Raw genomic sequence first — 14,901 nt, forward strand, 5'->3', positions numbered from 1 at the left:
GAACTTTACAGCTTAAATTCAGATAAAAACTCTACACAGAAATAATTCAGTTTACTATGAAAAGACAATGGCTTTGAACCAAAAGACTAACAGTTTAGCAATTCACTTGTCTATACAAAGCCATTCAGAAAGGAAAACACATTCTATTATAAAAATTATCAAAGGACTTAAAATAGATTGCAGTGATTGCTCTGGATGAAATTGATCAAAACATCTCCCAGGTGAGTTTAAAATGTGGTTATTAATGGAATGGTTACCATGTTTACCTGAACCTGGCTTTTGCAGAATACTTTTGATATAAATTTTGCTGTATATTAGATATATATATATGTGCTTACTAAAACCCTTTTCTTCTAGAAAATACTTGCTCTTTGCAAAAGAATATGTAACTCATCACTATAAAATGCAGGACTGTGTTACACTTAGAATTTGCGCTTTTTTTAATGGAAACCAAATTCTCTGCGATAGAAAAGCCGGTTTTTTTCCCTAGCAGACTCCTATAACTAATGAAAATTCAGAGCCAAAATAAAATTATGGTTTTGCTTTTTTAATTTTGGGGTCATTTTTTCTCTTTGAAATTCCTTGTAAAGTTATAAGGTACTTCAATAACACTGTATAATGTATTTAACCTCTTCTTTCTAAACATGATTACCAATAGAAGCTTACAAAAAAATCGAAGAAAATGTGACTAACAGAAAGTACCTGTCAACAGCTAAAGACAGCCAGTATCAGTCTCCTTTCAGATGTTTAAATTTCAGCCACAATCACCATATGTGAATGCAGTATTTTTGTTAATCACAGTATTACATTTAAAAATACCCCGAATTTCAGATAGAGACATGGATAACCAAAATTAAAAAAATAATTGAAAAATTATCAAAGCCAAAATAAATAAAATAGTGCTTGAATTTAATCAAAAAGAAAAATGACAGCAGAAATACTTTCTAAGAGTTTGCACACCTTTTAGTGAAGAAGAAAATACTAGAAATCACAGCAACCCATATCTATATTCAAAGTCACTAAATGAATTCTAACACATCAGCAAAATACAGTTTGATAAAAATAGAAATTAAAGAAGAGGTATTTTCTACATTAGCATATATATAGAGTTCAATTCTAGAATCCTGAATCCGTTTCATCTAGATATATTTTGAAGTCTTAAACTCAAATTGAGCTTTAAATCCTGTACTTATAGAAACCAGAACCTCCATTTCAGCAATTCCAAAAAAAAATTATATTAAAAATACAATTAAATACTTGATTGAAAATATAAATGCTACCAGCACTATGGGCCAGAGAGACTCTCTGCCACTGACCAGCAAAATCCATTACAGATCACACACACACACGAGTGATGGATTAGATGAGCTGAGCACCCACAGGCTGGTGGCAGTGCCAGGACCTGTCCCTCCAGACCAGCTGGGAGAGCTGCCAAGTTTCTGGCCCAAAGAACAATACTCATTAGTCCACAGGAAAGAGTAAAAGCCATGGAACGGGCAATAAGTAGAATATTTCCTCGCCTGGGAAGTTCTCAGTTGGTCTAATTGGTGTTTGGTTTATTTTCTGAAGACAAGAGCTCAGTGGTGCAGGGGTGGGCAATGGGAAGGTGCAGGGAACTACAGAGGGCTATTCCCTGTGTGTGTAAGCCTACCAAATTCTGCTGGCAAGGCCCTTAGCTGTATGGGCCTTCTACAGAAATCTGATGCACTGAATATTTGTGTATAGTCTTATCTGTGTCAGTCTTTGCTTAACTGTTCTTCAGCACAGCTCCTTTAGAATTATTTTGTTTTTCCACGTTTCATTCAGACTTAAAATTTTAAAATTTAAACTGGTATATTAAAAAGAAGTATATACAAAACAATTTATTAACTGCTTTGAGGGCATATGGATATCTAAATCGCCTCAATTTTGTATTTAGTATTTTGAATAGTTCTAATTACATCCTTAACAGCATCAGTTGTAAGAAACAATTATAGATCAAAGAGGTATAGTCATAATTATTATAAATTATCAAATTATTACTGGGCATCTCATGATCCTCCAAGAACTCTGAAACAGTTGTCAATATAAAACCAATACAAATCAAATACAGCTTATATGCAGCCAAATATCAAAGTTCCCAACGTCCCTTTAGTTGAATGTTTGTTTAACTCCCTTCTCCACAAGCATTTAAAGAAGAAAGGTGGCAAGGGCTTCTGCTAGCACTCTTTGCTGTTCTGTGCACTGCTCTGCTTTGATTTTAAAGGAGGAGACAACGGGATTCCCAAAACACCATTATATTAAATCTTTCAATTGACAGCAAAGGTCAAAGGATCCTACATGTAGCTGTACCCATGGCAAAACTACTTACTGCAGGTTTCAGAGAGAAAAGGCAACTCTTGGCAGTGCTTTTGCACTTTACAAGACCTTACAATTAAGATCTGCTTCTGAGGCGTTCAAATTCAGCCTCTTCCACCTCCAGATCTTACCTTTTTCACATTCTCTCACCCAGAAATCCCCTAAGTTTGTACTTGATTCACTGCTGAATCAAAGTGTCTCGTTCTGAAGAGCTGCAGCTGTTCTGTGTCTGCATGCTGCATCTACACTACTCAAAAAGCTAAACACATGCTTGACTCTTCTTTTCCACGGTTTGATTTGTCTTGGTCTTGTTATCAGGCTAGAAGATCACAAACTAGCATGCTGGTATGCCTGATAGTACTATTCTCCTACACCAAACACAGAGAATTATGCTTGTATCTAAAACTTGAATTGTGCTTATTGATTATCAGGAAATGCAGCTTTACATATATCTGATGATGCAGAAAGATTCAGTCTTATAATCCATATGAATTATTACAGGTGGAGTTAGGAAATCCTCTTTGATGTTCTGTGTTATTCTGTATTTGATGCAATCTTTTCTACATTTGGTTAAATAAGCTTGATCAGCAAAAAAAAATCAAGTTTTTATCTGCTCTTTTACCTCTTTTATCCCAACTTTATTCCTTGTTGCACCTACAGACTCTATTGCTAATTACTACATTACTGACTATTACTAATTGCTATATTATGTAACCGGATTTCTCTGCCTTTTTGTAGGTCATTATTTTTTTCCTAATAAAACAAATAAAACAAGTCTCAAGATACATAGAGGCTTAAATTTGTGTCAGCTAGTTGTCAGTCTCTGTTTTACCCTTGTTCCTAAAGAAAGCCATCGTTTTTCACTGCTGCAACGCCATAAATCTAGCTCCCTTTAGTTTGACATCAGTGACCAGACTTCTCTGCAGTGGGTAACATTAGCCCAAGTTAATGGAATTCTCTCTTGATTTCACACTGATTGCAAACATTTCAAGGGCTCTTTATACCAGAAGCATCTTCTCTCTTTTTTATTTAGTAACAACAAAGCTCTTTAACTCTCCTCAGCTGATACACTGTGCATGTTCTAGTCAAGGGGCAAGGAGAGAGGAATGACAGGATTTCTCACATCCTCCATCCTCAATTTGTCAGCAGGAATTCCTGTATCAGAGCACTGGTGGGAGTGGCCAGAGGAAGATGCTGCTCACCAAACACAGCACTACCAATTTGTTTGCCAGAATGGTGGGAGTAAAAAGCAGGAATCAAGGCAGAGAGGTTTAGGGAGGTTTGATGAGGTAGTTTGGGAAGTCACTCCAAAAGCCAGCTCTACAAATTGTGAACTCTGTGAGTCCAGCTTGTGGCTTGCTCAGCTCCCATCTTGCCCTTCCCTCTTCAGAGTAAATCTTGCTTAGCAATTTAGAACTGGGAAGCTTAGCTCTTATGCACAACAATAAACTAGTCACAGAAAGATTCTTGAGGGAAATTATACACTTCAGCCTGGGGTTGCAGAGGCACACTATGGTAAATGGCTAATTTTGCCTCTGGTAGAACACTCCTGTGCTACTGAGCATTTTTTCTTTATTTCCATAATTCAGGTTTTCCATTATGTCAGCCTCTACCAGCACTGCAATTCAGACTTTAGTATATATCCTATTTAGTACAAGTATACTAATACCCAATAAGCAGAAATAAATAGTTGTTCCAATACCAGAAATTAATTTACCTCATCCTTAGTGCTTACAATGTTTTTCTTTTATCTGCTTAGCTGTAAATATTTATATGAAAGTTAATATATTACTTGCTTTCCATATTGTCTGTCCTGAAACCACACTTCAGCAGCTTCTGAAGGAAGTTATTTAAGGAAATATCTTTTGCTTTCTACCAAACTAATGAATACAAAATATTATGGAAGCAGAACAATTATTGTTCTAAAAATAATGAGGCATGTATAAGAATAATAGAAATACAATCTTTATCAATCCTGAGGAAAAAAATATAAGGGGAATCAATTTCATATTTCAGCAGCTTCAACTGAGATCTGGAATTAAACTTTTCCTACAAACTTCTTAATGTATGACTATGCACCACAGAAGGGTATGTACCTTCCTCTAAAGCCTCTAGTACTGGCTTCCAGAGGTAGAAAAACACTAGAGAGATACAACACAGGGTGCCAATTTTAATATTTCAATATTTAATAGAACTTCTATTTTTATAGCTTTTGCCTTCTCAGCAAGGAAAGATATTGGATATTTTTTCTTAAGTTAAAGTAATCAAGAGGGACATAAAGATGCTGTTGAGCTGTTGACTTCCATTTAAAGAAGGAAATAGAAAAGGTAAAAGAAAATTCTATTTGCTGGCTTTACTGAATGTGGCTTAATGCCTGGTTAATGGTATTTTTCTCAGGCATGGCACTCATGAGTGCATGCTTGTGCCACCTGAGAAGTCTAAAAAAAATCAAAGTCACTGTACAGAACATTACAGTCAGCATTTGACATACATGTACCACTTAATGATTTCTAAAGAATTTTTGTAGAAACCAGGTAGATAAATTTTACTTACTTGTTTTCTGTCTCTAGATAATATAGGAATTTAATTAAGGGGAATTGAAACAGTGGTAGTAAAAAAGTGAAGACAGAAATCTCATATGGCTTATGAGATTTATGGTTCTCACATGGCTTTGAAACAACACAATTTTAAGAATGTATGTTGAATTACTACATATATGTGTATATTCAGTGTCTAGTTCCACATGTACTTTGATAGAACAAATAACTCACTTTCAAGTACTGAAACTACACTTAAGCAGAAGAATAAATTAACTGTTTATTTCTGGAGACATTGATTGATGTGTGCAATAAATAAACCACCATATTCATCAAATAATTCCATTTATAATTTTCCTCTTTAATACATTCCAATGATACTGAAGGCAAAACTTTAATTAAAAAGATAAAAGATGTGGAGTGATGCCCAATAGTATGGTGTAGGTGAAATGAAAAAACAAGGGTAGTAAATACTTCCTTAGGTAGTCTTGTTCTGTCTCCTTTACATGAGAACCAATTTAATCTGCACCAGTCCTACTTCTGACTCCAAGTTCAGTTAAGCATTGAGGGAGCAGGAAAATCAGCATATTAGGTCTGGTTGTACATACAATACATAAAGCCATATTTTTGTGGTACATACAATCACAACACTTAGGTCAAGGCCCACTCACAGTATTACGCTCATCTCTCAAAGGCAACACCTTTCAAAGCCAACAATGGAGAAACGCTTTCCATGAGTGTCAAAATAAAAACACAGCTGAACACGACAGCATCCAAGTCCCTCTTACATGTTAATAAACATTCCTATGCCATGTGCAGTTAAAACTACATTTGCAAAATACCCAAATAACCATGCAGCACATCTACAGAGTTTTAAAGTATCTCAAGCCATTTTCATGGTCTTGGTTTTGTCAAATCTATTTTCATTAGTAGGGCTTTCCAATTGGAAATGGACTTTGCTAAAGCGCTTCTATTTTCCCACACTGAAATGTATATTCTAGAAAGCAATTATAAAGTGTATTAGTCTAAATTAAGTGCAAAACAAATAACTATAATAATAGTAAATAATTAATAATTAATAAATTTGATGGTTTATTTGCATTCAAATACTAAATGTCTCATTTTACAGTAGCTTTGCCAGTCCTGGCAGTAAGGAAAAACAACATGGAAATAAAAGTCTAAACCAGATATCTTTTCCTCAGCCAAATTTTATAGGTCAGAAGTCTCGTGTTTTCCACTTAAAACGCGACCTCAATTAATGAAGTCTTTTAGAGGACACTAAATTATTTTTGCATAATAGAAATTTAAATTGAAAATATCTTGATTATTTTAATTAACATACTCTATATGACATGACCCTGTTCCAGATAGCAGGAAATTTTGGATAGTATATTTAAGGTTATACTACTATGTAGATATTCAGATTCTTGGCAATCTGCCACAGCTGGGATAAAAGCTTTTGCTAGTGTATAAAGTACTTTTCCAAGTGCTAAAAAGCCACTATTAAACTAAGTAACACTGCATCTTCCAGTTTTTAATAGATCAAGATAACTCTCTGTTCAACTATATGAAAGCCATGAACAAGTTTCAATAGCTCTCATGCCATCTGTCACGCAATAAACATCTTTTTTCCTTCTCTGAGTTTTTAAATCATGGCACTATTGTTCATTCTGATAGACAATTACATTGCTTCTTGCATTTGCTTTAACTTATCCTTCTTAAATTTTAATAATCAAGAACACTGTGTGTTAAGAGTTTCGCTGCACATTTCCAAAATTTTATTATAGACACATAAGAAACTTTTACTGAAGAAACAACCTGGCACTCATCTATTACTTTCTAATAGGATGTTGTATATTTCAGTTTAGCATATTTTGTTGCTTTTCAAAACAAAACTCCCTTGCCTTAGAATGATAATCTTGTTCCAGCCTGGAATCTGATCCTGCTACCTGTTTGTACTTGCTCAATTTCATTTGGCGATTCCTTTCTTCTACATCCAGTGCACCTGTTAAGTTAAAAACAGAAGGAAAAAAAGAAAATAAATACACAAGCAGTCATCATTTTCAAGGTTAAAATTATGCTCATGGAAGTTTTAACAGAAAGAGATGAAATTTGATTTACTAAAGTTCCGTGCATGTAATTTTAGTTCCTGAATTATAATTTTGCAGAAATCCAAAAAGTTGTAACAGGAGGAAAATAGCAGACAAGTATTTCAGCAGAATCTTAATGTGTTGTATTATCTACACAATTCGAATGAAGCCAACTTTGTGAAAAAAACTCAATATAAATGAAACACAGTGTTTCCACGGAATATAATTTTACTATTTTAAGAATATTCAAGAGAAATTGAGTCTTTTATTTAATAAGGAGGAATGCAAAGATAACCTGCTTATTTTGGGTAGAGATTCTGGTTCTGCATTTATCATAGTCTGACATATCAAATTAATAATCAAGTAACAGCCAAGGACTAGCAGACCTTTCATTTACTACTTGAGTATATTCTTAGTATGCTCAAAAAATTCAAAGAATGACTAAAGGAATCTTAAAGAGCCACCCAGTGGCATCACTGTATTACATTCTAATGAAACAGCTTCAAGAACAGTTCCAGGATTCACTCATCTTGGATAACATATGTGATTAGCTTTAGTCAGGGATGGGGTCTCACTACGTGACAGGCAGTAGCTGTTTTCAACAAGCTGGTACTGAACCACCATTTACAATGTAAAATAATAAGGAAGCGTCAAAGCTGAGGTGGAAGATTGAGAAATAGAAAAATGAGAGGAAGTCAACAGCTCAGAAAAGATTTTCAAACAAAATATAATTAGCTATCATACACACATAAGTATGATTCTTTTCCACTTTAACCTGGTATAAGTCAAGAATAAATCATTATCCACCAAATGCTAAAAAGCATTCATTTTGAATGACATTTGTCTTAAAATATCCATAATTTTAATGCAAAAGTTGTTTAGAATAAAATTTTCAGAACCCTGCTAATCATAAAGAGAAGTTTCTGTATATTGTAAGTATTGAGCAATATGGACTGCATCTATGGAACTGAGATGGGAATATTAGATGCCAGTGTACTACAGAAACCTGGTTTAAACTCTAAACCTCAGTTGTAAGTCATGATTTAACAGCAAAGTGAGGCTTGGCACAGAACCTGGGCCTCTCAGCTTTGTGTTTTCTTTCTTGAGAGAAATAGGAGTAGTAGCACAATACTATGAGAGCTGCCAAGTTGTGGCACTTCATAGGAAATCTGGAAGGAGAGGAAGTAAAAGGAAGTGGGAATGCAAAAACACTAAGCTGTTCTGTTCTCTATAAGCACTTTGGCTTCTAGTTTTTGTATTCTGAGTCTCTACCTTTACACCCTACAACAACATGAAAGAAAAGATTTCATAAAAAATTCTAAGAGAAATTAAAATGAAGAAAAATTAATGAGAAAGAATAAATGTTTTTAATAGGGACAAATAAAAAAGAGAGCAGCAGATGAAAATTTCTAAAATAAAATACAATTCATTTTTCCTATCATAATTTTCCTCAACCATTATAGAACCCATAGCAGTTTGTCAATTTATCATTAAGATGATTTGAATTTTTTAGGATCTTGTTTTAAAAGCTCTATTTTTTTTTTCCCTTGAAAACAAAAAGTTACACGGGAAAATATTTTCCTTTTTCAATGACAGAAGTAACATATACTTTTTTTGAAGTAAAATACTCCAGCCTCCTCTCAAAGAAATCATCCTTTGCTGAAATAAAAATCTTCTTGTCATTTTTCAACAATGTAAGAAAGGAGACATTTTTCACAAAAAGGGACATTTTTTCAATTTTTCTTATGTCTTATTATGAAATCATGGCATGTTTTCTTTGTCTCCAGACATTCTGCCCAATTTCAGGAAAGAGCAAGTGAAGAAATAACAATTCATGAGCATAACTTAGAAACTTCACAATTACTTGAGAAAATACTAATTCTTATCTATGATCAGTTGGCAAAGTGAAAGCTAGATTTCCACAAATCCAATTGCCTATGATATGTACAAAATATGCCATTCTAAAGGGAAGCATAAGATATAAGGCCTTGGTGTGAGTCCTCTGCAACAAAACAAAAAAAATATTGTAGCTTATTTTTTCTCAAGAGAAAAACAAGACAGAAAAATATTGGAAAAAAAAATTATTCAATTCCCATAAAATCTTATTAAAGGAAAATCTAACTTCTTTGTAATTTTGAAACTAACAAGTGAGTGAATTCAGTTACGAGCAAGAAGAGGGAAACCTGAGGGCAGTGGACAGTTCATGAAGCAGCAGAAAGCTCTGGTTCTGCTGCGCGCGGAGCTGGCAGGCAGGGAGCGCAGGGTCACTGCGAGCCCCAGGCTGAGCTCACTGGAACTGCAGCCCGATGCAGCTGGGACCTGCCTGGCAGCAGGAAAGGCTGGACAGTGCCATGGCACTCCCCATTCCCGCAGCCCAGCATGGAAGCATGTCCCACTGAGCGCGGGGAATGCAGGGCTGTCATCACCTCTGCAGGGCTGGCAAACCTCTCCTAGCTCACACCTACGGGGCAGGGTTTGCCAGGAGAGAAAATACTTCTAGAGAGATCAGTAATGGCCTGGGTGCATTACAGCTTCAGCTTTTAACATGAGTTTGGTAACCAAGGCAGAACATTGTCCTCCCTAAGGACTCCACTGCAGTCAGGAGATGTGGCAACAAACCAGAACTAACCTGAATCCAACCATTAGTTATCTACAGTGGTTAAAGTGTAGGAGCATAAGCTTTCACACACCTGAATGACAAGGGCTGACTGAGCTCTTGTGTGATTAGATCCTGAGCTGGAGCCCAGTACAACACATTTTCAGGACTATAAAGACTGGCACTAGAAAAGTTAAAGGTGCTTCTGATATACTGAAGTACTGCCACATTGTATCAAAGTGTATGCAACCAAATTTTGGCCAGGTAAAATGAGTTCATTTCTTGAGCATCCTTCCAGAATTTTGCTTATAAACAGCAGTTGTGCCTCCAGCAGAAATATCCAATGAGACGCTAAAATTCCAGCCATATGAGCACAAAGAATTAAGACTGAAGGGAAGAACAAAGCCTGGTGCTGCTCACCAGACATAACTGGGGGCATTGCACTGCAGGCAATATTCTGGAGTTTTGGTTATTTTGAACTGTCTGCATTAAAAACCCATGGCCTGAAGGTTAGTTCAGTGGGGTTTTCATGGGCACAAGGCAATTCCTGGCTGACAGAGACACAACTGCTGATTCATTACCAGCTATTCCCCATATTTTCAGAAGAGAATGTGCTGAGGGAAAGTAATATAACTACAGAGCAGAGACTCCTGAAGTGCCAGAGTAAGCACAGAAGTACTGTGCAGTGCAGCCCTGTACTCTCAGATCCACAAGGACTGCAGTGAGACTTGTGCCAGAGCTTAGCTCTAGTGACTACAGTAAATTAAACCTCGGGCTACATGAATTTGATGCTTATCTATGGAAATGTAACCACGAGACAATGAACTATAATTTCAGCTTTGGCTATAGGATATTTTGTAACAAAAGTAGGGGAATTTCTCAAGACGCAGACAAAAGGGTGCCTGGAGGCTGTGGGAGTAAATCAGAAGAGAAGACCCCAGATGCTGCAAACAGGATTGTATGAGCAGGAGTGCAATCAGAAAATGAAGCCACCTATAGAGACTATAACATCCAGTAACAAGCAACAGGCAGGGCCCCAAATAAGAGGGACCTAGCTTGAAGTGTAACTACTATTGCCTATTAAACATAGTAGAAAAAGAAACTCTGCTTGATTCTTTTATTGAAGTGGAAGCTAGGGATAAGCCCTGTTGAGGTAAGAGCCACATCATTCCTGCCATGGTCTAGGTGGTGGCTGTATAATTCCATTCCTACAACAGGGCTCAGGATAAGCACTAAAATCACTGCTTCAGCTTCAAATAAAAAACATTATTTTCATGTTTTAACTTGAAATAAGCTAAGATGAAACAAGATAAGATTCAGCTACTTCACCACTAAAGTGAAGGGCTGTAATCAGTGATTTGGTTAGTATCTAACTTTCCTAACCCCTGAGCTGCTCACTGAGCCACAGTTTTACAAGGAGATAAACAATCATTGAATTCAGCCTAGAGCTAAAGACTGTTATTTGCTCTTCAGGTCAAATACTGGCTACTCTCTAGGGTAAGGTTCTTCAGCTGATAGCCTGTGATCCAATCCACACCAGAGAAAAAAGGGACAACAAACTGGTCTTATCGTCCAGCTCAGCCTAAGGCAAACCTATCTGGTTAAAAATCAAAATAAAACCAGCTGGGACCTCTGCTCTTTCATTCTTTCTTTCATTGTCTTCTCCAGTGGGACTTACTAAACCATTCTAGTCCCTAGTGATGCTGGGGATGGAGATCCTATTGCAGGAGCTGAGTTTGGAAGAGGAGTTTGCAGTACAGTGAGGCGTCTGTGGCACAAAGAGTTAATGGGAATCTGGTATGGAAGAAGAGTGAAGTTTCCCTTATAATATTAGAACAGATTTAGTTTTGAAGACATATGAATGAAAGGGATAGAAAATTTGGGAGGCACAGCCACTAAGGCAGGGGGGAAAAAACTCATGATGAGGGGACTAAAGTCTGATAAAGACTGATATTTTGGAAAACAGAAACCTCTAATGGAGCAGAAAAACATGTGCAGGTAAGCATGCTCCCTGTCTGGAGAGGGGAGGACAGAACAGAGGTCTTAAAGTGTATGATATCTGCATTTAGCTGATTCTGGTCTCTTTCTTACCATTTCTCACCCTTATCTGACACCCTTAAAATAGCAAAGGAAATAAATTCGGGAAAGTCCTTTCTTAGGCTCCATTTCCTAGTGTCTATTTTGAAATCTGTAAAATACATAAAAATTGCACTCCAACTCTTTGCTATGTATTTGCTTAAACATAACAGATAAAAGAACTTAAGGGAAAAACACAAAAATATTTTTAATAAGTCACCCTACCTGTATCCCCATTCTCTGGATCTGTTTTCTTTTCTTCTACAAACAAATGAAAGCAATATGTAAAGCAAAAAGAAGGGGAGAGAAAAAAATGCAGAAATAATAATAAAAGTAATATAAAATGCATTAAAAAGGAAAACATTAACAAAACTCACCAAATTAATATAACATGAAGAATTTAGTCAACCAACCAAGTATGGTGCTCTAAATCTAGAGGCATATTCACTGCATGCTAGTGCATACATTTGTCTACTGTTATTGAACATTTACTGAAGGGAACCCATGGATATTTTGTGCTCTTCCAGAATCATTAACACACTCAAGAAAAAGAGAGCAAGGCAAGTGTCAGGTAGAGTTACTTTCCAGTTTCCTTAATTGGAATGACACAAAAACAGAAGCAAAAAAACATTTGCTTGTGCTGTAGGTTTTATGCAGTACACACACAAGATACAGTCTAATGATTCAGGCATAAAAAATGAATATATCAGAATGGGTTTTGGCAATTACTTGAAATCTTCTTTGGTTTAATCAATTCTTATAACTTCAACAGGTGAAAAGGTTTAATAATGATATTACTGTAACTTGCCTTAGAATTAAAAATTATGAAGAACAAAAGACACTACGGTCAATACCCAGAAATCCAGTTCATGCACAAAAACTCAGCTGACTGATGCCAACTCTGAATACATATCAAAGGTTGTAAATGGCTCAGGGCACTCATCTGTCACAAAGAAATGAAAATATATTGGATCCCTATCAAATAATTTGGCAGCCCACAAATAATCTGAAATCCAGTGTTGGTAAATAATATGAAAGAATTTCAAGTCAAATGAAAGTTCACTTTAATTAGAAATACATTAACTTTGAAATAGGTTCTGTTTCCTTTTCAAAACTATATTAAATTCAATCAAAACAATCCCATGAATATGGAGCAACAGCCCCCAGGCTACACACCAAGAATAGTGTGCATTACTAGAACTAAATATTTTTCCAGTTATTGGTTATTGAGGATTGCTCAAAAAATTATGATCTAATTTACAGTACACAGACTGAAGAAGAAAACAAGAGTTGCTGTATTTTAAGGAAATATCATTTTGTAGGTGGGTATCAAAGCAGAGGGTGAAGTCAAATTCAGAGAGAAATCATACTCAAGCAAGGTAAAATCATAAAAAGGAAAAATGTGTTCCTACAGAGAGCATAAATAATATGCTACACTTCAATAGGATCTGGCTTCCTATCATGTGTGGGAACAAGATTATTGTTCTGCTGGCAATTTCTAGTGGACCTATTAGGCAAATTAATGGGAAAGAGTTATGGCAGGTCATAACCCTACACTTTTAGCAATCAGTGGCTATTGAATCAGTTCTTGGAACTTCTCCCATTCCCTGACCTTTCCTGCCCCACATCCTACACCATTTTTAAATAAGGCTTTTTGTGTTCTTCTGAGTTGGCCTTTGGGCAGTCTGGCCTTACTGTCAATGTGGGATGTGGATAGTGCTAGGAAAATAGCAGAACGATAGATTTTTTTGCTCTTCAACCTTTTTCTTCAACCAAAATATTTTTATTTTTCTTTTAGTTTTAAATTGCTGTTACCAATATAAAATCTACAAATACAATGTCTTTTATCATCGCATTTCTTTCTAAAGCAGAAAGCAATTTGATAGCAATTGCACTGATCCAACATAACACACAATAGAGGAAAGTGAATTGAGTCATTAAAACACCCATGAGCTTGAGCTCAGGGAGAATGATGACATCCATATGCATAGTGAAAAGAAATTTTTACTTTGCCTAAATATTATCTTAATATAGAAATCTTATACAGGGTAATAATTTTAAAGAGGCCTAGAAGTCCATTCACCCTTATGTCAAAATGTCTTTCAAACATGTGTTTTTAAATAAATACATTGTCAAAATGATGAAGTTTGGAACCTGTCAGACTTTCACTCATTCTTGTTCTAGATATACAAAGTATATAGAAAAATATTTTCAAACCAGACTGTAGAAATTAATATCATAGTATTAGCAAACACAAAAGTCTATTAGATTCTTGAATTTTAAAAGTGTAATTGAAGTGCTGTGACAAATCTCTACAATAGATATATTCTTCAGATTTTTAGTAGGAGGCTCAACACACTGGATCCGACTCTCCAAACTGAGGTTTCACATGTGTTGTGAAGAGCTGTCTGAAGAAGTACTAGAAAAGACTGAAGATTGAATTGAGAAAGATCTTACTTTGGGTGGAAGCAGCAGAACTGAACAAAATTGATATTATCCATTTACCAAATAAAACAATATTAGCATCACAGCAGCAAAGATCTTCACTGCAGCTATGGACCTATTCATCACCTCTAAAGGAATTCAGAGCAGGTTCAGGATGTTGATACTAAAGTAATTAATGCTTTTGTATGTAATGTGTTCAAAACAAAAAAGCTCTAAGGAGTCTTATGTCTTGAAACTGCTGAAAACCCATAAACCACTATGAGATTATTTTAAACTGTCTCAAACTGGAAAATATAAGAAGACAAAGTCACCAGTCATTCCTAAAAAATCTTGATCTGATTTTTTTTATATATGACCAGTATCCTCGCATTAGTAATTATTTTTCCACATTACTTAATTTACCCTTAATTTACAAAGTGAAAAGCATATATTGTGTTCTGTGGTGCAATGTTCTCAATTCAAGAACTAATTTTTTTCAGAGCAATGCACTTTGGAGAAAATAAATCAATGCTTTCATGAAGGAGATATTTCTGCACATTACAGAAAATAACTGTATGTTTTCTGCTTGATCAGAATACAGATATATTTAAGTATATGGATGAAATATAGAAATTAAGTATAGACATAGAGAGATTGAAATGCTAAAATATTCTCTCTCAAAACCTTCTTCTACCATCACAGTAGACATTGCTATTAGATTGACCACTGACATTTTATTTAATAGTAGACATGGCCATGCTCCCATGGTCTAACTTCTTGTTTTTTCTAACTGGTCCTAATATATCTGAGATATATCTAACAATCTAATATGTATCTGGAA

At 35.5% G+C, this 14,901-nt stretch overlaps 1 protein-coding gene across 18 annotated transcripts in view; it reads right to left on the bottom strand.

Annotated features, from left to right (window-relative positions):
* RIMS2 (regulating synaptic membrane exocytosis 2) overlaps nt 1–14,901 on the bottom strand; it is a gene marked incomplete at both ends in the record, with an annotated part of 444,787 nt that overhangs the window by 79,639 nt on the left and 350,247 nt on the right. For 2 of the 18 annotated variants that reach the window (XM_084219769.1, XM_084219759.1), the window contains 2 exons: nt 6,779–6,879; nt 11,862–11,897. The exons of 15 other annotated variants lie outside the window; for them this stretch is intronic. In XM_084219769.1, coding sequence (XP_084075895.1) covers nt 6,779–6,879; nt 11,862–11,897 — 137 coding nt within the window. The remainder of the gene's footprint in view (nt 1–6,778; nt 6,880–11,861; nt 11,898–14,901) is intronic. One more of the 18 variants, XM_084219775.1, reaches the window with a different exon arrangement.

The sequence above is a fragment of the Fringilla coelebs genome (genome assembly GCF_963513975.1).
Source record: "Fringilla coelebs genome assembly, chromosome: 1".
Lineage (NCBI taxonomy): Eukaryota > Metazoa > Chordata > Aves > Passeriformes > Fringillidae > Fringilla > Fringilla coelebs.